The sequence below is a fragment of the Oryctolagus cuniculus genome, chromosome 17 (assembly GCF_051225735.1).
Source record: "Oryctolagus cuniculus isolate XC-2025 breed Fujian yellow rabbit chromosome 17, ASM5122573v1, whole genome shotgun sequence".
Lineage (NCBI taxonomy): Eukaryota > Metazoa > Chordata > Mammalia > Lagomorpha > Leporidae > Oryctolagus > Oryctolagus cuniculus.
The window spans coordinates 60,905,674-60,929,826 of record NC_142883.1 but is presented as its reverse complement, the minus strand read 5'-3'; the positions used below and the strand labels follow the sequence as shown (position 1 = coordinate 60,929,826).

The following is a 24,153-nucleotide window of genomic DNA, read 5'->3' as shown; positions in this document are numbered from 1 at the left end:
CTTTACTTAATGCATACTAAACTGATCCTCTGTAAAAAAAAAAAAAAAAGAAAGAAAAGAAAAGAAAACAAACTATCAACTCCCAACTTGACTCTCACTGGGATTAAACATGACAATAGGTCTGATCTGATTTCATCATCATTAAAAAAAATCATCTATTATTTTTCACTTTATGTTTCTGTGTGGGAGCAAACTGTTGAAATCCTTACTTAATGTATACTAAGCTGATCTTCTGTATATTAAGATAATCGAAAATGAGTCTTGATGTGAATGGAAGGGGAGAGGGAGTGGGAAAGGGGAGGGTTGTGGGTGGGAGGGACGGTATGGGGGGGAAGCCATAGTAATCCATTATTCATACTTTGGAAACGTATATTCATTAAATAAAAGTTAAAAAAAAATAAATGGAGCAAAGACAGCCACATACATATCTCAAAGAGTACATACGCAAGTACAAAAGATACATGGAAATACACTCAACATCACTAATCCCCCCAGGAAATGTAAATAAAAACTTCTATTACATATCACCATGCCTTTTTAATATGACTATGGTGAACAGTTAATGGGAACATAAACTGGTACAGCCATAATGGAAACCAGTAAGAGCTTTCTCAAATACTAAAAATGAGTTAAGCTGGGCCTCTCCCCTGAGAACTTTGCCTCCATATCAGGATTTTTTTTAAAAGATTATTTGAAGGGCAGAGTTACAAAGAGAGATGGAGAGAGAAATAGAGATAAAGATAGAGATATAGAAATAGAGATAGATAGATAATAGATAGAGATTGAAAGAGAGAGAGAGAGAGAGAGAGAGCAAGAGATCTTCCAACTACTGGCTCACTCCCCAAATCACTGCAACGGCCAGGCTAAAGCCAAGAGCCTGGAAGTCCATCTGAGTCTTCCACGTGGGAACAGAGGATCAAGGGCTTGAGCCTTCTTCTGCTCCTTTCCCAGTCTCATTAGTGGGCAGCTGATTTGGAAACAGAGCAGACAGGACTTGAATGGCACCCGTATGGGATGCTGGCACACAGGCAGTGGCTTAACAACTGGTGGCTTAACACGCTGTGCCACAATGCCAGTCCCTCACTCTGCATTTTAAGGCTTTCTTACAAGCAATATGACACCTGGCCATACTGAATTCCTGTAAAAATCCATTCTTAATGTAGACTAGGTTCTCAATTCTTTCTTTAGATCAGCACCTGGTCTGTCAGGTGTACTCTCTTCATTGAACTTGGCTAGTATACTGCCTGCTAATTTTCCATTCATATTTAGAAAGAAATTTAACCAAATAAGTTAAAGATCTCTACAATAAAAATATAGAACAATGACAGAAGAGATCACCAAGGACACAAAAAAAGTGGAAACAAACTGCATGCCCATGGACTGTAATAACTAATGTAATCAAAATGTCTGTACTACCTAAATAATCCTACAGATTCAATGCAACGCAAATCAAAACATCAATGACATTCTTTACACAATTAGAAGAAACAACCAAAAAATCCATTTGGAATCACAAAAGACCCAGAAGAGCCAAGCAACTCTGAGCAAAACCAAACAAAAAGCTGATGGTGTCCCAATAGCTGATTTCAAAGCAAACTGCAAAGGTGCAGGACCTAAAACACCACAGAACTGGCACAATAGCCAACACACAGATCAATGAAGTGCAATAGAGAACTCAGAAATTAAGACATGTGAAAACAGCCCACTGATCTTTGACAAAGGCACCAAGAATATGGGGAAAGGACAGCCTTTTCAATAATGGTGCTGGCAAAACTTGGTATATACATAGAAGAATGAAATTAGAGTCCTGGGGCCAGCGCTGTGGCGTAGAGGGTAAAGCTGTCGCCGGCACTGCCAACATTCCATATGGGCACTGCTTCAAGTCCTGGATGCTCCACTTCTGAACCAGCTCTCTGCTATGGCCTGGAAAAGCAGTAGAAGATGGCTCAAGTCCTTGGGCCCCTGCACCCATGTGGGAAGACTTGGAGGAAGCTCCTGGCTCTTAGCTTCAGATCGACACAGCTCTGGCCATTGCAGCAATCTGGGGAATGAACCCGTGGATGGAAGACCTCTCTCTCTCTCTCTCTCTCTCTCTCTCTCTCTCTCTTTCTGCCTCTGTCTCTGCTTCTGCCTTTCTGTAACTCCACCTTTAAAATAAATAAATAAATCTTTTAAAAAATTGGAATCCTATCTCTCAAAATACATAAATCAACTCAAGAAGGATCAAAGATCTAAATGTTAGACATGAAATTATAAAATAGCTACTAGAAAACCAAGGGCAAGTACTTCAAGATGTTGAAGTAGGCTATGTTTTCTTGGATAGGACCCCAAAAGTGAGTGGATATAAAAGAAGTGGTATATACACACAATGGAACACTATCCAGCCATTAAAAGAATGGGATCTTATCATTTTTAGCAAAATAGATGCAAATGGAAGACATCACGCTGAGTGAAATAAGCCAGAAAGACAAATATCATATGTTCTCCCTCATCTGTGGAAGCAAAATAAAATTCAATGTGAACACAGAATGTTGATTACTAAACACTGGGAGGGGTGGGGAGGATAGAAGGAATTTGGAAAACAAATAGGGGAAGCTGGATGTGGTTCATTAATTGCAAAAACATACAATGCTAATATGAGATGTTAATAAAAGAGAAATCCGGGTATTGGGTATACATAAACTCTTTGTACTACTTCACAAATTTTCTTTTGTAGATTAAAAAATGTTCTGGAACAAAAAGTTACCAAAACAAATAAGTAATACAGAAATAAATACATGGCTCCCAAAATCATTAGTTGCTATCAAGAAAGTATTAAATATATGAATAAATATTCACCAAATACTTAGAAACATGCCTTGTCTACACACACACACAGACACACACACATACACACACACAGTCCATTTCTCCAGGGATCACTGGTCCCTCTGTACTCCTACTGGCAAATTTGAGGTCATAAACACCCAGGGAGACCCTCCAATATACACATAATCCATGGAAACACACAAAATCCATCTCCCAGGTCAAGGACCATTGGGACCTCTACTCCCCTAAAGGCAAGCGCATGGGGCATAAACACCCAGAGAGTCCCTTCATTGCCAGCCCCAGATTACTAAGGCAGACACCACTCACTAGACACATTCCCATGCCATTGAACCATCCCTGACTAAAAGGACCTCACTCCAAGTGGTGATACTGCCTCTCTTCCCAAGGGTATGCAACCATCTCTTCAATAAATCTCTTCAATAAACCACCAAGGCTCCAACTTGAGAGCAGAGGAGGGGCTGGAGCTGGGGCTATCCCCTGAGAACTTTCCATTACTATGCACTGTCAGGTTCCTCTGGAGGCAGGCAGTACATAAAAGCATGCGGTAACATGAAACCAGGCTACAGGAGAGCCATGCCAGGTAGGACAACAGTGCGGATGATGGGGAATTCATATAGCCAGGCTAAGGCCACAGGACTTAAAAGAGAGCCGAGGCAGGCCAAAATTATTTTGTCCTAAAGGCAGGGAACAGGTTACTTAAAAGACCAACTGACTACCTCTTTTAGTTATACTCCTAAGCCACATGCCACAGGCCTCCCCAAAGTCCTAGGTAAGAACAACGGCCTGTATCAGCCCAGGTCACCTCTGATCTTAGCCCAGCAAGGTTTCCAGGTGTCTCTTCGTTCATCATTGAGAAGCTGAGACCTTTCTGTTGTCTATAACAAAAATAACCCTCTTGGAAAATACTTGGCCATGTCCTCTTACAAACAATTAGATAAAGACAAGTACATAACTGGACAAAAAGCTGTCTAAAAAACCAGGAAAATTGTTCCTTTATCTGCATAGCGACAGGATTCAAGTGTGGTTGTACCACCATTCTGGGCAACACAACACATGAGACTCACCTCACTAGATCCAAGGCAGAGCGTGGGCCTAATAGCCAGGTGGGTGCATAAGCACTGGGTCCAGTCCAGAACCTCCACTGTTGGGCAAAGAGGAATAGTCCAACTCCTGGAAGGTCTGGGGATGTCAATTGACAATGCACAAGCCAGGAGCTGGTTACAGCCTCGTGCCCAATCAACCCAGGGCGCCTGTGAGTTCAGGGTTGAACTGAAGCATCATCAATCACCTGCATCTAAGAAATACGTCTAGAATAGTGCATTCCTCAACAGCACCATGCCAAACACTGGTGCACTTAACACATTCAGTGTCCAAGCAACAATCTGTGCAATATTAACTATCATAAATCCTACAGAGCATGTTCCCAGATCAAAATGCACATTCAACTGGCAATTCACAATACAAGGGTGTGTGGAGTATTCACAAACACCTTGAGACCAAGCAGCAATTTGTTATTTTTTTGTTTTTTTTTTTTTTTAAGATTTACTTATTTATTTGAAAAGCAAAGTTACAGAGAGGTCTTCCATCCTGTTTCACTCGCAAAATGGCCACAACGGCCAGCGCTGAGCTGATCTGAACAGGAGCCAGGAGCCTCTTCTGAGTCCCATGCAGGACTTGGACCATTTTCCACTGCTTTCCCAGGCCACGGCAGAGAGCTGGATCAGAAGTGGAGAAGCCAGGACTTGAACCAGTGCCCATACCAGATGCCAGCACTGCAAGGTGGTGGCTTTACCCACTGTGACACAGAGCCATCCCAGCAATACTTATTTTTATTTAAAAATTCAACACCAGAGCCTGTCAGAAATTAAAAGTATTATCCCAACAAATGAAGATGAATATACAACACCAAAGTCACAAGTTGGGAAGTGAATGCAGGTCTCCCGTGTGGGTGGCAGGAATCCAGCTACTCAAGCAGCCATTGTCTGCCTCCCAGGCTGCACAGTAGCAGCAAGGTGGTCTCAGGGTTGGACCCAGACTTTACTTAGGCCCTGATATGGAATGTGGGCAAACCAAGGGACACCTTAACTGCTGCCCAAATGCCTGCTCTCATGAAGCCTTTTTCCTTTTTTTCTTTTTTACAATTTATGCAACCCCAGGTATTTTGTTAAAGCAATGATCATATGAAGAATTTGATTAAGAGTGAGGGAGATTTTAAAGTGAAATTCCTAATAAATCAATTTTTAATTTAATTTAGAACAAATATAAACTGCTTGATCTAGATATGTCACGGGATAATAATGGGATCTCAAATCAAGCATGGAATGAACCCCTTCTACTCTCAACATGTTTGCTATGCCAGCCTCACGCTGAAAATGCCATGATTGAAAACAGGTCCTTTTTATTCATTCAACTTACTGTCACAAGCAGAGAATGGCAGTGTGTGGGTCTTGGATTCAGGTTTAGAAACAAATTTTGGGACTGTCCAATGACACACTTGGACATAGAAAAGTATAGCTGTGTAGACAGCAGCCCAGCATCACGTACAGTGGGGCATGGCCTCACTCTGAAAACTATATGGTGTCCTGTCACCACGGTAATGTGCTGAGTGACATCAGCCTTCCGTTCCAACTGTCACTCTGTGAGCTGAGAGGCTCACAGTTGAACGCAGTAGTGCCGTCCACATCTTCACGGCCAGAGTGGTCCGAGATGGGGAATCACAACTGCTGCTCAGCAGGTAAGTCACAGAGACCTCCACGGGGCTGTTTCTTCCAGGGGGCCAGCACGTGCTGCATGACACACTTTCCTCAGGGACTTTCACTTCCCCTACTCCAACCTGTCTACAGATCTATAAATCTGGAGGTTAGTATTACTCACTTTCTACTTTCAGGGCTTCTATTTATTTGCTGTTGTAAATATTTCCTATATTTTAAAATACACATTATTCCTAATGTCAAGTTTGCTCACAGCTATTTGAGAGAATAGATGAGAGGGAAGAAACCACACTACTTTCGTCAGGTCAGGAGAAATTGAGACCAAACACAAAACAGACATCACTCAAGAGGGAACTTTCATGCCCATCTCTTCAGAGGTCACCATCTGAGACCAAGACTATAAGAACAGTGGTAATCCAGAGATATTTTTTCACATGAGAAAAGAAACTGGGATGTCAGGCTGGGATTTCCACGGGGTGGGTGAACACATGAACCCTGCTGTTTGGGGACTATCAGGGAAGTGGGGAGGAGGGACAGTGTGGCTGGGTCAACGAGATGGACATCTGAAGACAGAAGAGAGGGGACGTACTTGGTGGTCTGCAGGGAGAAATGGGGTTGAATGCAGAAGGTTTGACAATGGGTTGACCTCTCTGACAGGAGAGGGAATGTGTCTTCTGTCCCTGCAGGCTCTAGAGAGAGGTGAGGGCTTCCTAAGGACTGAGTTTTGGTGAGGAAGGTCATGGGCACACCAGAGCTGACACAGACACTGCCCTTTCTCAGACAGAAATTTGAGGCTGCTCAGCTACTTTCTGAGCAGGAATTCCTAGTGTTCTGAGAAATTAAACCACACCAGACACAGGGTAAATTATAAAGGAAAGAAGATCCTTGAGCTCAGGGTTGTCAATGGTGGGAGTCTGGAGATCAGGTGCTCATATCTGGTAAGCGTTCCAGGTTGTATCCTACCATGGTGCACAAGTGGAAGAGCAGGACCATGCAGAAGAGAGACAGTGGGAGGGGCTGAGCTTGCTTCCTGATGACCCACCCAGGTCCTGACCAGTTCAGTCCTGAGACAACCACAGGAATCCCCTTCAACTCTAATCACTGCTGAAAGCCCCATCCTACACCACCACAGTGATGGGTGTCAATGTCAACCTGTTGGAGAGGACAAACCACAGGCAAACCACAGGGAATCACAGAAAGGAAGGTCCCTGAGGCCCCGCCCACATGGCACCATTTCAGGTGAATTTCTGTTAAGTGTGCATGTGGGCAAGGCCATGGCAAGGAAGAGAATTCATGGCTCACCCTAACATGGCACTTGCTGGGGGATGCCCTGACCACTGGGCCATGGGGTGGTCATCTGATTATGGGGAAGGCTGGGAGACAGGGGACAGTGTGAAGATGCCAGACCACGAAGGGCTCAATATGGGCTTCTCCAGACCCTCAGAGAGAAAGTCCTGGAGGGAAGTGTCCCACTTTAGGTCAGGATTAGAAACCCAGAGGAGACATCTGGCTCACAATTTCTCTTGTCTCTGACACTTCTTCCAGAACATGGGTGTTCCCTAGGAAACCCTGGTCCTGGAGGCTTTGAGAGAGTAGAGGAGCTCCTAGTCCAGGGTTCTTGGGGGCAGGAAGAAGACATCTCGGGTGTTCAGGGTTCTCTGTCCACTAGGGACACAACAGTGATCCTGCCCCTGATCCATCACTTGTCAGTTTTGGGGCTCTGGACAAGCAACGGTCAATCTGTAAACTTCAACTTGCTCAACTACAAATCACACGGAACAACTGCTAATCTGCCATAACTCAGAGCTAATCCTTGGGCAATCACAGAGATTCTCCAGGAGGTAGAAAGCTTTCTACCCATGGAAGGAGGAAGAGTGACTTTCACTCTCCCCTCTTCGGTAGTCATCCTAGAATCCTCCCTGTATTCAGTCACCCCCACATGACTCACTTATTCTTCCAGGCATTTGAAGACTGAACAAATTCAATAGTGAAGCGACAACTTGGAAAGTTTTCACTTGTTTTTAATCCCTGGAGCTCAAAACCACGAACAGAACATATCAATATTTCCACATCTCACACAGGGAGCTTAGGCACAGGGGTGGGGGTGGGGATGAGGTGTGAGGGTCTGTGCAACTTTCCCAGGTATATACAGCTTCCCCCTTGCTTGTTTGGGGACAATGTTTTTCTTGGTAAGAATTGGCTGGAATTGGCCAATGGATCCATCTAGGCCTGATACCTTTTGTTGCAAACTTATGCGTTCATGTCTTTCCTAGTTACAAAGGCCTCTTCAGCTTGGTTAGATCTCAGCTTGGCTAGCAGAAGTGGTTTCTGACTCTAAAGGAATCAGTCTGTTTCATGGTATCTGTCTGCTTTGTGAGCACACAGTATGCAAAGCACTCCTTTATTTTCCATTTACTGTCCACACCATCCATGGTAAGGATGTAGCAGTACACTGTTACCTCTTTTTTGAGCTTGGATTGGGAGAGGTTTCACAATCTTACTGAGCTTTTCAAAGAAACGATTTTTGACTTTTTGGTTTTTGCTGTTGAGTTCCTATTTTCTATTACATTGATTTCTGCATTTTGTTTTGTTCACAATAATTTAAATTTACCACAGAGTCTACTAGGGATCCATTTGTTTTGGACAGTATGTTATTTGGCTTCCATACTTGCTGGGGAATTTTCCAAGCAATCTTCCTTTACTGAATTCTAGTGCAATCCCTTAATGACTTAGTAGCATATTCTGTATGACATGCAATATTTAAATAAGTACAGTGTGTGATAGGGCTCACACTTTGGTCTACCTCGGAAACTTCTTCATGTGAACCACAGAATGTAGTTCTCTTACTGTGGAAATTGCTCTAAATGCAAATCAAGTCTCATTGATTGAAGGTGTCTGTACTGGTTTTTAGGGTGGCCATAACTAAGGACCAGGTTGGTTGGTTGGTTTGAAAATCAGGAAATGCTGTCTCACGTCTGAGGGTTGGGTGTCAGAAACCCAGGTGTAGGCAAGGCAGACTCCCTCAGAAATCCACCAGGGACAACCTTTCCTTGCCCGTTCCCAGCTTCCTCTGGTTTCCTGGAACCCAGGGCTTTCTGGATAGCTACAGCAGTGCTTGAATTTCTTCCCCCACCATCTCCTGGCTGTCTCCCATCTTGGTCCTGCCTTTTCATCTTCAAAGAACACCCGCAGGTGTAACTACACCTTCTCAAATATGAACTCAGCTGAATGGATTCAGTCTCCAGTGACTCAAAGGTCCTGCGAGTGAAGCATCTACTTTGGGCAGATGATGAAGCCCCTCAAGTGTTTACTTGAAAGGCAAAGTAACAGAAAGCAAGAGGGAAAGACAGAGAGAGAGAGATCTTAAATCCTTTGGTTCACTTCGCACATGGCCATTATAGGCAGGGCCAGGCCAGGATGAAGCCAGAAGCCAGGAAATTCACCTGGGTCTCCCATGTGGGTAGCAGGGACTTAAGTACGTGGGCCATCTTCCAGTGCCTTCCCAGGCACATTAATAGGAAAATCAGCCGGGTATGCTGACACAAGATGCTAGCATCAAATGGGGTGGCTTAACCCACTGCCCTACAATGCCAGCCCCCAGCTTTTTGTTCTTACAAATCAATGTTAGAATTGCCAACCTAGGCCGGTGCCACGGCTCAATAGGCTAATCCTGCATCTGCGGCACCGGCACACTGGGTTCTAGTCCCTTTCGGAGCGCCGGATTCTGTCCTGGTTGCCCCTCTTCCAGGCCAGCTCTCTGCTGTGGCCAGGGAGTGCAGTGGAGGATGGCCCAAGTGCTTGGGCCCTGCACCCCATGAGAGACCAGGATAAGACCTGGTTCCTGCCATTGGATCAGCACGGCACACCGGCCGCAGCGGCCATTGGAGGGTGAACCAACGGCAAAGGAAGACCTTTCTCTGTCTCTCTCTCTCACTGTCCACTCTGCCTGTCAAAAAAAAAAAAAAAAAAAGAATTGCCAACCTAAATGGACATGTGGAAAGCTTGTATCTTGCAGGCACACAAGTGCCATCTGTGCTTTATTTGAGGGCAGTTGCCTCACACACTATGTCCCTTCAGGCTTCCCAAGGTCAGCAAGAGGAAAGACTTGTGCAAACACGGCTGTCCCACAGTGACTTCCTTTCTCTGATTGCAGATGACCTCAAGAGCAAGTGAAAACCCTACATATTCTAGAATCCCTCTACTGCTGAGGAACGATCGAAGGGATGGGAGAGGGAACTTCCTGCCTGCTTTCTTCTGGTGATCCAACCTGATTCCAGTTTCTTGGTGGAAAAAGGACTGGGGGTGTGGAGAAAGAAACTGATGGGCCAGGGACATCTATGGCTACGTATGGCAGGCCCTGGAAATAGCTTTGCCATGTAGATGGTGTTAGGTTTGTGTGCATCAGTGTTGTGAGATCTATATGAGTGGTCATGAATGTGTTTGAAAGCATTTGTGTGTGTGTGTGTGTGTGTGCATTTCCCCAGAACATGTTTTTCAACGTGCACAACTCAAGTCTTGGTTCTCAAAAATATCTGATCTCCCTCTGCACTTTATGTAAGTGAATCGTTCAGCCGTCTCCCCACATGTGTCTGAAGGGTAGGTTCCATTCCACTCCTTACATGACATAATACATAAAGAAGTGGCCCAAGACATTCACGTCCCAATGAGAAAAGCAAGTATGAACCCTGACCTCCTGGCTACTGAGCTGTAGTCAGCACTCAGTCATGAGATAACTATCAACACCATGAAAGGGAGTCCAGGACTTACATATGCCCCAAGAGTTATCATAACTATAGAGATCCAAGATGTTATACATGATTACAAGCTGAGCTCCAAGGTCAAATAACCCAAGAAGCAATGGGTACACTGAACTGCAGGCTTCTACATCATCATGAATGTGAAACATAAACAAAAATTCTGGTCAACTCACAGATTCTCGCAGTGAAGGTAAACCAATGGCAAGGCCAAGGCCCTTTCTCAGCAGCTGGCCAAAGCAGAGAAAGATAAGGGAGAAATGTTATTGAATTTAACAGATGATCAACACAAGCTGTGGAATTAAATGCTCAAACCCAGCAGTAGAATTCTCCCTGAGCGTACAGCGCAAAATAAGGACTGAAACTACAATGATGTTGTGAGCCTTGTGTCCATCACCCTTGTCTCAAATCTCCTGTGCAGTCTTTGAGAGACACCACTGCCCACCACATGCTGACTTCTTTCATCAACTATCCCACTGTTGCTTTAGATAGCAGGCCTGGGCCGCCCGTTCAATGGACATAAACATATCATATAGAAAAGAAAGACAAAGAGGTCACAAGACCCATTAAATACATTAGGAATACATTTGGATTTCAGTGTTTTAAATCTTATTTAATTGCTTTGATAATGCGGGACTGTGGAATACCTGAATATAATGGGATGTTTTCATACAATGGAGTCCCTACTCCCAATAAAGGTTGCTTTTTAGCGTGTTCAGAAGCTGATAGGAGAGGTGATATATTCAAATACAGTAAGTGCCAGGAGAAGAAATGACCTTTAGAGACACCAAGACAGCAGTGGGAGTTTAGGTCCGGTTCTCAACAGACAGGAAGCGTCCTAGGATTTTTCCTGAAATACTGCAATCACGGTGGTACTGACCCGATTTCAGTGGACTGCTTCACCTGGATGAAGCTGCCTCTTGCTAGAAAGCCAAAGGCTCTGCTTCTCATTTCTTTCCTGCTCGTCTGCTCTGCCTTAACCCTCGCCCCACGCCCATGTCCATCAGTGTTCCTCGGGTCACTGAGGGGCAGCTCTACCTGTACTGACAGTTACCCTATTTCCTCCTAGTGCCCAAGGAGGATGCAGAGGCGGAGCTTCCTGCTGACACAGCGGATAAAGAATCTCCACACACTGAGGTGAGGTGCCCCACCTTTCTCTAAAACAGAAACGCTCCTTCCTTGGCTGCTTTCTTAATAAAACAGAAAGAAAAATCCAAACACAGGTAGGGTCAATCACACACCCTGTGCTTTATGGGAGCAACTGCAGTAGAGTCTGTATCTACTGAGGGCTGACTCAGGACACAACGAGCAAAATGGCAGCACCAGTTGGCACTGGACATAGCAAGATTTTCCTCAGCACCATATCCCTTCCTTTGCGAATTCTGTAATACTGCCAACCAAAGTGCACCGAACAGACATGTGTGAAGAGCTCGTGTCTGCTGGCATGAACTAGGATCTCTCTGTTCTTGTCCTGGGGTTCCCTCCATGGGACTGCTCTTCCCCATCTGGTTTCAATGGCACCAAGTGAATGAAAGACCCGCGGTCACGGCACACAACTCGATCTGTTCCTTACAGTGTTGTCTTCTAATTACAGGTGACCACAGTAGGAATGACAAATGGTACGTACTCTGGAATCACTCCCTGTAGCAGGAATAGTCCAGATGGTGACATAGGGGGGACTACCCTGGGGACTTTATCATGCATGGTCACCTGATGCCAGCTCCTTGCTGTGGAAGGGAACTGGGGATGCAGTCATAAAGCTCAGAGCATGCACAGCACAGTGGGATCTGGGGGGTTTTCAGATGGAGGCTGGAGCCACTGTCATTCAGGCGTGGGGAAAGTGAGACATTGAGAGGAGGAGCCGTCAGCTCCTCTCCCTCACTGGAACACTTGAAGCTGTGGTCAATGTCTGGCTGAGGGGCAGGGCCACAGAGCCCAGGAAGGGGCTGAGAGCACCGAGGCGGAGCAGGGTCATGCTGTGTGATCCAGGATGTGCACAGGGGTGAGGGGAGGAATGGGTGAGACACCTCTGTGAACACTTATTGTCTGTCTTTGTGTCTCTGAAGATTGGGCCTCACAGAGCATTTCCAAGTCCTACAGTGAAGCTGAAGTCTCTTCAGGTACGGAGCAACACCCATAAGGACCGGGGGTCATTAAGAGGGAACAATGGGAGTACACCTGCCTCTTAGGACTCCTGAGAGGACACATGAAGTCAGGAGGAAAGAGAGGCAGTGTACATAGAAGTCTGCTTTGTTCTTCTATGGGATTGGCACAGTAGCAACAGGTTTTATTTCCATGGGCATGAGGAGAACTGAGTTTTCTTCCTTTGGAATGAAAAATGTAATTTTCTCTAATACCCACCATCCTTGGCTTTGCCAAGGCAAAGCTGAAATCCACTGTGTCATGAGGGACAGCACTGACTAGGAACTTAGCGCAGGAGATTTGTATTTGACTTTGGCACTGACCATTGTCAGTCCATTTGTGCGCAGCAACAAAACCCTTGACACTCAGTCATTCACAAGGAACAGAAATTCTTTCTTCCTGTTGGAGGCTGGCAGGTCCAAGACCAAGGTGCTGCATTGCTTCTGAGGAAGGGCTCCTTGCTGCATCAAGGACAGGGGATGCAGTGGGCGCCCTCTCTCACAGGCACCGGCTGGAACCTACAGAGTCCTTGTAGCAAGTGCCAGCCGACAGTGACTAGTGGACCCTTCCCTCTGCATGGCCAGTCCGTGGATCAGCACCTTCATGCTCTGTCCTCATTGTCTACTCCAGTTTACAAGGCCTGCCCAGGCTGGGTGAGTTAAATACTTCCTTTGGGCTGACTGACTTCCAGTTGTGAGGAGAGGGCATAACCCTGAGTTCATCTCAGCTTCCACATCTCGCCCAAGTCAAGTGTCTGGAGTAGGCTGCATGATGGGCTGTCATCCAGCTGCCACTGGAGATGCAGCATGGTTGTGCAGGCTTCCCAGAGGGGGTTCTGGGCTGGACGCACACACTGGCCCTCATGGTCCTGCTGACCTCATCTTCTGGAATGTGCTGGGCTCTGTGGAGGGCCTCTGAGCAGCAGGGCCGGGGGTCACTGGTCCCCTCAGACACGCTGCTCTAGTCAGTGCTGCCCTGTTCCCCCCTCCACTCAGGCCAGGCACGTTCCGTGCCCTCAGGCCTGCAGTGAAATCACTGGCAAGTCTCATTTATTGCCTCCTTGGCAGACTACCAGAATTTGAACAAGTTAAATTTCTTCTCCTCTTGGGGTCATCTTTTCATATGGGTCAGGGAACACAGGGGTTATTGTGAGAAATAAATATTTTCACACTCCCTGAGGTTTCCTCAGACACAGAACAGCGATTCAACACCTGCAGTTGTTCCTCATCAGCTTTCCCAGGAGCCAGCAGGAGCCAGGCCTGTTACACTTGCTCCCCTCTTAGGAAGGGATCTATAGACTTACTGTTGTGGGTAGCAGTATTCATTCATTTATTTATTTCTTAAAAAGGCACAGTGACAGGGTTGGCGAATGGTGAAGCAGGTTAAGTGGCAGCTTGCAGTACCAGCATCCCATATGGCAGCTGGGTTGAGTGCTGGCTGCTCCACTGCCAATCCAGCCCCCTGCTAATGCACCTCGGAAACAGCAGAAGATGGTCCAAGTCCCTGGGCCCTACACCCACATGGGAGCTCAGAAGAAGCTTCTGACCCCTGACATCTGGCACAGTCCCAGCCATTGCGGCTATCTGAGGGGTGAACCAGCACATGGACGATCTCTGTGTCTCTCCCTCTCTCTCTCTGTAACTCCTCATTTCAAATAAATAAATAAATATTTAAAAAGCCCCACAGTATTAGAAAGAGAAGGAGAAACAAGAGGAAGGGCTCTCCCATCCTTAGGTTTACTTCACAAATGGCCCCAATACCTGAGCTGTGCCAGGCCAGTCAGGAGCCTGAAACTCCATCCACTTCTCCCACATAGGTGGCAAGGGGACAAGCACTTGGGCCATCTTCTGGTGCATTCCCAGGCCCGTTAAGAGGGAGCTGGATCAGAAGTGGGGCATTCAGAACACTAACCAGTGCTCTGGGGGGACGCTGGCATGACCACAGTGCCATTTTACCTACAAAGCTCTCATAGCCGATGGCAATTTGATTCGTGCAGGCTGACGAATGCAAAGGAGACTGGCAATAATTAGGAGAGAGAATAGAGGAAGGGAAAGATGAAGGGTGGAAAACAGTGTGTTACAGAGATCATGTCATGGACATGGCTCCCTATGGAGTAACAAGATGACACGGGGGTCCTTTCCTGGCCACAGTCATGGGAGCTGAGGGCAGGAAGAAGAGGTGAACGTTCAGAGATCCACTTGCTCATTGCAGAGGTGAAGACATCCAGGCCTGGGATAGGGATATAGACATGGGCTCCCAAGGCTGGCCCACATCATCCAACCAGCAGCAGGGATCCGAGTCCTCACCTCAAGTCTAACTCTCCCCTTTCCTTCTCTCTGGCAACCTCAACACCCCTGCTCTGGTGCACATGGAAGGCTATGGGGCAGCACCTGAACTTTCCACTGGGTGTGGCAATCGGGGGGTGAGTGATTCCTCTTTCATTTTTTTCTGATTCTCTCGCTTTCTTGCTCACAAGCCCCTGGTCCTGCTTCTCCCACATTCCCACCTCACCACAGTGGATGATTCGCATCCTGCAGGACCTGGTGGCATCCAGGCAGTGGATGTCCTTGCACTGTGGATGCTGATCCAGTCTCTCTGCAGCCCTCCCCTCTCCCTTCATCAGCCTTGCCCTTATTCCTCACCCCCACACTGCACTATGAAACACTGCTGAGGAACCCGACTGCCCACACAGGGAGCTGGGCTGGGGACAGGCAGGCAGGGTCCCAGGGTCCATGGAGGGAGGACTCCAGGGAAGTCTGACTCTGGCCTCCATGTCCCCTAAGAAAGGGCTTTTCCTTAATGCCTGGTTCAGGAAACTCACACTGTTTCTTCTTTCCAGGTGTCCACATGTTCCCTGGACGTGAACTATCCCCAAAGTCTTCTGGACATGGAGGACCTTGACCAAGAAGAACAGGAAATGTGAGTTTGGAGCAGGAAGATGGGGGGCAGAGAAATAAGTGCACACGGACTTCACTGCTTCACATTCTTTGTGATACCTCAGGGAAGCCAACAAAATGGAGCCCAGAAGTGGAGAGGCTGCCATCAGCCTTGATCCATCAAGTAGACACTAATGGATGTTCAGGATCTACACAGGCAAGTAAAGGATGTGCCCTGAGGTGGTCCCAGGGACACATCCCCATTCCATGGCAGCCCCTAGGGCTCCCAGGCTGAGCCCCCAGTGGCTGCTTTCATCAGAAGGGGAGGACTGGCACACGAACGTCATCAGAGGGAGCTGCTGGTCGTGTGTTTCTGGGGAGAGCCGCCAGAGCTGCTGAACATCTCCCTCCAGAGCCCACATCCCTGCCTGCCCATCCCCAAAGTCAACAGGGAGACTCTCTGCCATGGGGAGACACAGGGCCATCCCTGACCTCCTCCAGCTCAGGATGATTAGGAAGGGGGTGAGAGAGTCACATTTTGAGGCTCCTTTTCACTCCAGGAGAACATCCCACTGCACTCACCTTTGCAGCCCTGTGGGCACCCAACTTATCCTGACATTACAGAGGCTAGCACAGAACAAAGAGATGGGGCCGGCGCTGTGGCACAGCAGGTAAAGCCACCATCTGCAGTGCTGGCATCCCATATGGGCACTGGTTCAAGTCCCAGCTGCCCCACTTCCGATCCAGCTCTCTGCTATGGCCTGGGAAAGTAGAAGATGCCTCAAGTGCTTGGGCCCCAGCACCCGTGTGGGAGACCCAATAGAAGCTCCTGGCTCCTGGCTTCGGACTTTGGAGCCCTGGCCATTGCGGCATCTGGGGAGTGAACCATCGGATGGAAGACCTCTCTCTATCTCTCTGCCTCTCCTTCTCTTTCTGTGTAATTCCGACTCAAATAAATGAATGAATCTTAAAAAAAAAACACAAGAGCTACAGGGATTTGCCCAAGCCATTGGGGCCCTCAACCTACTTTCGTAAAAGGCTGATAAAGAAGGATTATTTATATGGTTGGATTGTTTTATTTGGAAGGAATATAAAATTGTGCATCTGTCTAATTCACACAGAAACACGATGGCAATTCAAAGCAAAGCTCACTTTGAAGAGCAAGAGGAGCAGAGTTATAAATCCCTTGTGTTCCTTTTATTTGTGCTCTAATTATAGTTAAATTATATATGCACACTGGGTTTATGACCTTTTGAAAAGAAGTGTTTTCCGTCACCCCTTCAATGCTGATATGCACAAAAGCAATAATGTTTGGGTTTAAACACCAAAAAAAAATGATTATTTTGTGTTTCAAAGGCACAGTTACAGAGAGGGAGGGAGAAACAGAGAGATGTTCCATCCACTGGTTCACTCCCCAGATGGCCACAAAAGCCAGGGCTAGGCCAGACCAAAGCCAGGAGTCTAGAACTCCATCTGGGTCTCCCACATGGGTGCAGGGACCCAAGGAATTGGACCACCTTCTATTTCTTTCCCAGCTGCATTAGCAGAGGGTTGGATAGCAAGCAGAGCAGATAAGACACAGCTTGAATCCCATATGGGATGCTGGCATCGTAGGTGGTGGCTGAACCCACTGTGCCATAATGCTGGCCCTTCCTCTGGGTTTTGAGGTTTCCTTTTAGGCAGGATAGGCAGGTACCAGGAAGATGACACCTGGCTGCAGGGTCAGCTATGCCATGGTGCCACCAGAATGTGGATCTGCACACTCCCCAGAGTCAGCTCTGGCCACCATCCCTGAAGATTACACACTCTGGGAGCCAGACTCAGCCAAAATGAACTTGTCCTAGAGATATGGACCAGGCTAGCTGGAGGGCCACCACACTAGCTTTCTGGGAAACACACGGAACCTACATGCTGTAAGCCGCTTGTCTTGGAGGGGCATTCTGGGCCCACAGCAGGTTTACCAGCCTTCTGAACAACAAGACATAAAAGAGATCCAGCTCACCAGGTCAGAGGGCGACTTTCAGTCCTGCTAACCCATTAAGATATATAAGGAGTGTTTCTAACTTAGGGCCCAACTCTCTTGGGCAAAGAGGTTTAGCCAACTGCTAGAGGTAAGTGGGAATGGGGATTGCTCATGTACAACCCAGGACAAAGTAGGACCTAAGGCCTTGGAAAGCCCACGTCCTGTCCCACCTCAAGCAGCAAGTTTCCAGACATCTCTTGGTTTGTTGGTGAGAGAATGAGCCCTGTATGATGTCCAAAGGGAAACAACCAACTTCCAAAAAATCTTTGGCTACACAACTATGTAAATGTTCATAAACACTGAATGAACCTCTAAAGATGTATGTGTGTGTGTTTCTCTGTGTGTTTGTGTAACTACTCACACTTGTTTAAAATTACAGAAAAATTTTCCAGGACCCATCTGGCTACATCCTTGTAGCTGAGAACCTTCAACATCCTAGGAATATGGATTCATCACTATCATCACTCTATGTCAGAAAAAGTAATATAGCTAGAAAAATCTATGATTCCTAAATATATGCATCTATAAACTGAAAGTATACATATGGAAACAAACAACACACATCAGGCAGGGAAACACACAATTTGACATACAGATAATCTTTTTTGTCCTCATGACAGTGAGATCTCCTCCCCCTCTCTGGATAGCTGGGAGGCAAAAATACCCATGGAGTCCTTCTGCTGCCAAGTCCAGGGTCCCTTGTCTGACACCAATCTGCACGGCCATGTCACTGAACCACCCCGACAGCAGGGACTTCACTCTCAGTGTGGAGCTGGCCACTCTTTCCAGAGAAACAAAGCACATATTCTGAATACCCAAGGGGACCTGAGATCCACGAGTGACAGCCGTACCTGGGCCTTTCCCCTGAGAACGTCTCACTCTATTTCCTAAAACTACCCTGGAGGCAGCACTCACAGACTTAAGGTGCTATGGTGCCAGACTGAGGATAGCCATGAAGGAAAGGCAGCAAGATGGGAATTAGGGGACTTCGTAGGGCCCAGGAACAGCTCCAGACTGGTATTACCAAGCATTATTAGACCACCGAGTCTGGCCCACACTCCCTTGAGCTGGAAAGTGAACCTGGCAAGCAAAGGGCCAGCTCACTGACTTGGAAACATTTAGGATCCACATACCCTAGGCCTCTCTCACTTGTGGGAGACACTCTGGACCCACATCTTTCCTTTTACAAAAACACTTGAAGGCCGGCGCCGTGGCTCACTAGGCTAATCCTCCGCCTTGCAGCACCGGCACACCAGGTTCTAGTTCCAGTCGGGGCGCCGGATTCTGTCCCAGTTACCCCTCTTCCAGGCCAGCTCTCTGCTGTGGCCAGGGAGTGCAGTGGAGGATGGCCCAAGTGCTTGGGCCCTGCACCCCATGGGAGACCAGGATAAGTACCTGGCTCCTGTCATCGGATCAGCACAGTTCACTGGCCACGGCAGCCATTGGAGGGTGAACTAATGGCAAAGGAAGACCTTTCTCTGTCTCTCTCTCTCTCTCTCTCACTGTCCACTCTGCCTGTCAAAAAAAAATACTTGAAAGAGTCTACAGATAGGAAATGGATCCTTTACCTGTGTAGGTGTATTCTTGGGTACAGAATGCTCCAACTCCTAGGAGGAAAGAATTCATTACTATTGTAATTTCTAGAAAGGTATACATATAAAGCTACATACACACATATTGTAGAATAACATAGCCACAAATAAATCTACAACTCCCAAATACATGAGTATCACCCTGAAACAGCTCACTGGCTCTCAGTGGGGAGCTGGCCACTCTTCCCAAAGATGCTTACCACAAAGGAAAGTTCATACTTTCAATAACCCATGGAGGACTCAGACACTCAGGTGCCAACAGGGGAGGCTGCAGCTGGGCCTCTCCCTTGAGAACATGTCCTCATTCTGTGTTCTGAGATTGCCATGAGAGCAGTTCACAGAGGCATGAGGTCAGGTGACTAAAGGGACAAGATGCAGTGCCATCAGAATGTACATGTTTGGGGACTTTCCAGAGACAGATTTGAGTCCAAGCTACTCTGCTTCCAGTCCAGCTTCCTGCTTATGTATCTGGGAAGGCAGCAGAAGACGGCCTAAGTTCTTGAACCCCTGCCACCCAAGTGGGAGACCAGGATGGAATTCTTGGCTCCTGGCTATGGCTCGTTCCACACTTGATGGTTGTAGCAATTTGGGAAGTAGACCAGTAGATGGAAGTGCTCTCTCTCTAGCTCTCTCTCTCTCTCTCTCTCTCTCTCTCTCTTTCTCTTTCTTTTTCTCTCTCTTTCCTCCTTGCTCTCTCTCTCTCTGCCTTTCAAATAAATAAGTAAATCTTTCTTTAAAAGCAACTGCAAGTTATGTATGGAAAAACTGAGAAAGTGACTACAAATACCCAAAGATTCAGGCTCAGAAAAGATGCAAGAGAATCTAAAGCTTACCCTTAGGTTTACCCCAGGCACAGACATAATGTACAATAGTAAAAAATGAGAAAATGCTAATCATGAACAGCAAACGTGGGCGGAGACGATTTTGAGTTACCACATTATGGAGTAAGAATGTCCAGAGCTTGGGTGTCCGGCAAGATGGCGGAATAGGAAGGGAGCACACTGATAGTTCGGGAAGAGACAGTTTAATAAAAGTTGAGATACTGCAGGTTCAAGGAAGAGTTGTGGAAGAAACAGCAGAGGAAACTCTTCCAGAACCAGTGATTCACGGTGGACCTGCGTAGAAAGCGTGGGAGCCCACAGCTCAGGACACCAGTCGCGGAATCTACACAGCAGCGCTGGAACGCGAGGTGAGCCAAAACCTCAGTAGCTTGAGACACTGGCAGGAAAGCAGAAGGAGAAGCCTAGAGGGAATGAGGCCTGAAGCACCATGGGGAAAAGTTCACCAGGCTAACTCGAGAAGAGAGAGAGAGAGACAGAGAGGGAAAGGACTGGTACAGGCACGAGTCTCTCTCTCTCCACTCACCTCTCAAAGGCGAGCAAGACAAAGAGCAGGTACCATTTTGGACATACGTAAAAGCTGTGCGACCTCCAGGCTGCACCTGCCAAAGCCAAGTGGAAAAACTGGACTCTGGGGTGTGTGTGTGTGTGTGTGTGTGTGTGTGAAATAACAGGAGGTTAGGACCTAGTGAATGTGTGGAGCTAATGAACTGAGGCAGTGAAAAAAGAGACAGTGGGTGAGAGAAATCACAGAGTTCACGTGAGTACTCTCCAGAGACGCTACAATTTGGTAAAATTGGCAACCCAGTGAGAGACTGTAGGGGAATTTGAGCCCACACTGAGGGCAGAACAGATTCTTTGTGTGGTCCTTGGGAAAGAGCAGACAAATGTTATACCCACAGGAGCCAGAGATCAGAAGCTGACTACCTTCAATTCCGCTCAGCTGTGCAGAATTACTTCCCTTCTGGATCAGAGAGAGAGAGGGAGAGGAGAGAGAGAAATTTACCATGCCTAACCTGGGTGTGTCACCTTTGGCACACCCCTAACCCTGAAGAACCAAACAGAGCTCTCTGGCCACACCCATCTGAAGCCTCTAAGGCTCCATCAAAAGCAGACAGTCCACTTAATACAATAATAGTATAACAAGAAAAAAACACCACAGCGAGGGAAGAAGAATCCAAAGAATATCTCAACAACGCCAAGCAACAAACACATAAACTGAGGAAACAAGAACAAGGAAGACATTATGACACCCCCAAATGAATAAGACACCCCAAGTCAAGATTATGAAGATGATGAGATAGAAGAAATACAAGATACATATCTCAAAAAATTTATGATAAGAACATTTAGAAGTTCTCAAAAACAAATTCTTGAACTACAGAAATCCTTACTGGACAGGATAGAAAATCTCTCTCGTGAAAATGAAGTCTTAAGGAGGAATCAAAATGAAACACAGAAACTAGTAGAACAGGAAAATGTGATAGTGCAGAGAAACCAAAATGAAATGCAGAACTCAATAGATCAAATGACAAACACATTAGAGAGCCTTAAAAACAGAGTCAGTGAAGCAGAAGAGAGAATATCGGACTTAGAAGACAGAGAACAGGAAAGTATATAGTCAAACCAAAGAAAAGAAGAGGAAATTAGAAATCTAAAAAATATGGCTAGGAATCTACAGGATACTATTAAAAAACCCAACATTCGGGTTCTGGGAGTTCCTGAAGGCATGGAGAGAGAGAAAGGATTAGAAGGCCTTTTTAGTGAGATACTAGCAGAGAACTTCCCAGGTTTGGAGAAGGACAGAGACATCCTAGTACAGGAAGCTCATAGAACCCCTAGTAAACATGACCAAAAGAGATCCTCATGATGACACATTGTAATCAAACTCACCACAGTGAAACATAAAGAAAAGATCCTAAAATGTGCAAGAGACAAACGTCAGATTACTCTCAGAGGATCTCCAATTAGACTCACAGCTGACTTCTCATCAGAAACCCTACACGCTAGAAGGGAATGGCGAGACATAGCCCAGGTACTAAGAGAGAAAAACTGCCAGCCCAGAATATTATATCCTGCAAAGCTCTCATTTGTGAATAAAGACCTTTCATAGCAAACAGAAATTGAAAGAATTTGTCGCCACTCGTCTAGCCCTGCAAAAGATGCTTAAAGAGGTGTTACACACAGAAACATGGTCATCAATATGAAAGAAGGTAAAGGAAGGAAACCTCACAGCAAAAGATCACAGGAAGTTCAAAGCATATATTAGAAAACATCTCTGGGAAAATGGCAGGGCAAAGTTACTACTTATCAATAGTCACATTGAATGTTAATGGCCTCAACTCTCCAGTTAAAAGACACAGATTGGCTGAATGGATTAAGGAACAAAACCCATCTATTTGCTGCTTACAAGAAACACATCTTTCCAACAAAGATGCATGCAGACTGAAAGTGAAAGGCTGGAAAAAGATATACCATGCCAACAGAAATGAAAAAAGAGTGGGCGTAGCCATCTTAATATCTGACAAAATAAACTTTAACACAAAACTGTTAAGGGAGACAAAGAGGGGCAGAGCTCTCTGCTGTGGCCTGGAAAAGCCGTAGAAGATGTACCACATCCTTCGGCCCCTGCACCCACGTGGAAGACCCAGAGAAGGCTCCTGGCTCCTTGTTTTGGATCGGCATAGCTCTGGCCATTGTGGCCAACTGGGGAGTGAACCAGCGGATGGAAGGTCTCTCTCTCTCTTTCTCAGCCTCTCCTTCTGTCTCTGTGTAACTCTGACTTTCAATTAAATAAATAAATAAATAAAATCTTTTTTAAAAAAAGATGTTTCTGCACTCAAAAGAAACACTTAACAAAATAAAGCAACCAACAGAATGGGAGAAAATACTTGCAAAGTATGCAACTGATAATGGATTTTCTAGGATCCATGAACAGTTCAGGAAACTCAAGAACAACAAAATAAACAAGCTAGCTAAAAAGAGCAAAGGACACGAGTAGGCATTTTTGAAAGGATGAAATACAAATGGTCAGCAGAAACAGTATAAAATGCTCAGGATCACTAGCCACCAGGGAAACACAAATAAAAACAACCAGGTTTCACCACACCCCATTTAGAATGGCTATCATCCAAAAATTGAAAAATAGTTAATGCTGGCAAAGATGTACGGAAGTTGGTACCCTAAATCATTGCAGGTGGGAGTGTAAACTAGGGCAACCACTATGGAAGACTATATGGCGATTCCTCAGAAATCCAAAAATACATCTATGATATGACCCAGCCATCCCACCTTTGGGAATTTATCCAAGAAAAATGAAATTGGCATATGAAAGAGTTATTTGTACCCCTATGTTTATTGCAGTTCAATACACAGTAGCTAAGATACGAATCAACCGAGATGCCCATCAACTGATGACTGGATAAGTAAAATTTGGTATATATACACTATAGAATACTATTCAGCCACAAAAAAAAAGAGAAATCCTGTCTTTCACAACAAAATGGATGCAACTGGAAACAATTATGCTTAGTGAAATAAGCGAGTGCCACAAAAGACAAATACCATATATTTTCCCTATTAGTTTCTGTGGTAACTAATAGAACACCAAAAATGTAATATATGATGATTTGCATTGCAATCTGCATGAAGTCATACCTGTGCATAACCTGTTAAGAAGAAATGGCTAAAAGTCTAAATGAGCTAAATTATTACCTTGTAACCACAGAGGAAATATCTGGATGTTACATTGTCATTGGTTCTATTTCATTGAAAGAAATTATGAATGACAAATAAATTGTATATGGGTGAAATGGTCATTTTTTCCACTCAATTATTATTTATAGCCATTGTCTATATTCCCACTAAATTAGAGTCTTTTTGATTTTTACTTGGTAAACTTCTTACTCCCTGAAGTATTAAGCCTTTTTACTGTAATGTAAGTTTAAAATATGCTAACTTGGGCTGGCGCCACAGCTCAATAGGCTAATCCTCCGCCTGCGGCGCTGGCACCCCGGGTTCTAGTCCTGGTCGGGGCACTGGATTCTGTCCCGATTGCCTCTCTTCCAGGCCAGCTCTCTGCTGTGGCCTGGGAGTGCAGTGGAGGATGGCCCAAGTGCTTGGGCCCTGCACCCGCGTGGGAGACCAGGGGAAGCACCTGGTTCCTGGCTTCACATCAGCGTGGTGCACTGACCGCAGTGTGCCATCTGCAGAGGCCATTGGGTGGTGAACCAATGGAAAAAGGAAGACTTTTCTCTCTGTCTCTCTCTCTCTCTCACTGTCTACTCTGCCTGTCAAAAAAAAATTAAAAAAATTTAAAAATAAATAAAATATGCTAACTCAAAAAATTTGTTTAAATGACAGAAAGGTAAAAAGAAGAAGGGTAAGA

General features: G+C 46.0%; 1 protein-coding gene across 1 annotated transcript in view; it reads right to left on the bottom strand.

Annotated features, from left to right (window-relative positions):
- LOC103347106 (uncharacterized) overlaps positions 1-24,153 on the bottom strand; it is a 189,164-nt gene that overhangs the window by 19,867 nt on the left and 145,144 nt on the right. Inside the window, exons 3-5 of the mRNA XM_089317016.1 lie at positions 18,904-18,942; positions 15,258-15,332; positions 10,471-10,524 (exon numbers count right to left, since the gene is read on the bottom strand). Coding sequence (XP_089173142.1) covers positions 10,471-10,524; positions 15,258-15,332; positions 18,904-18,942 — 168 coding nt within the window. The remainder of the gene's footprint in view (positions 1-10,470; positions 10,525-15,257; positions 15,333-18,903; positions 18,943-24,153) is intronic.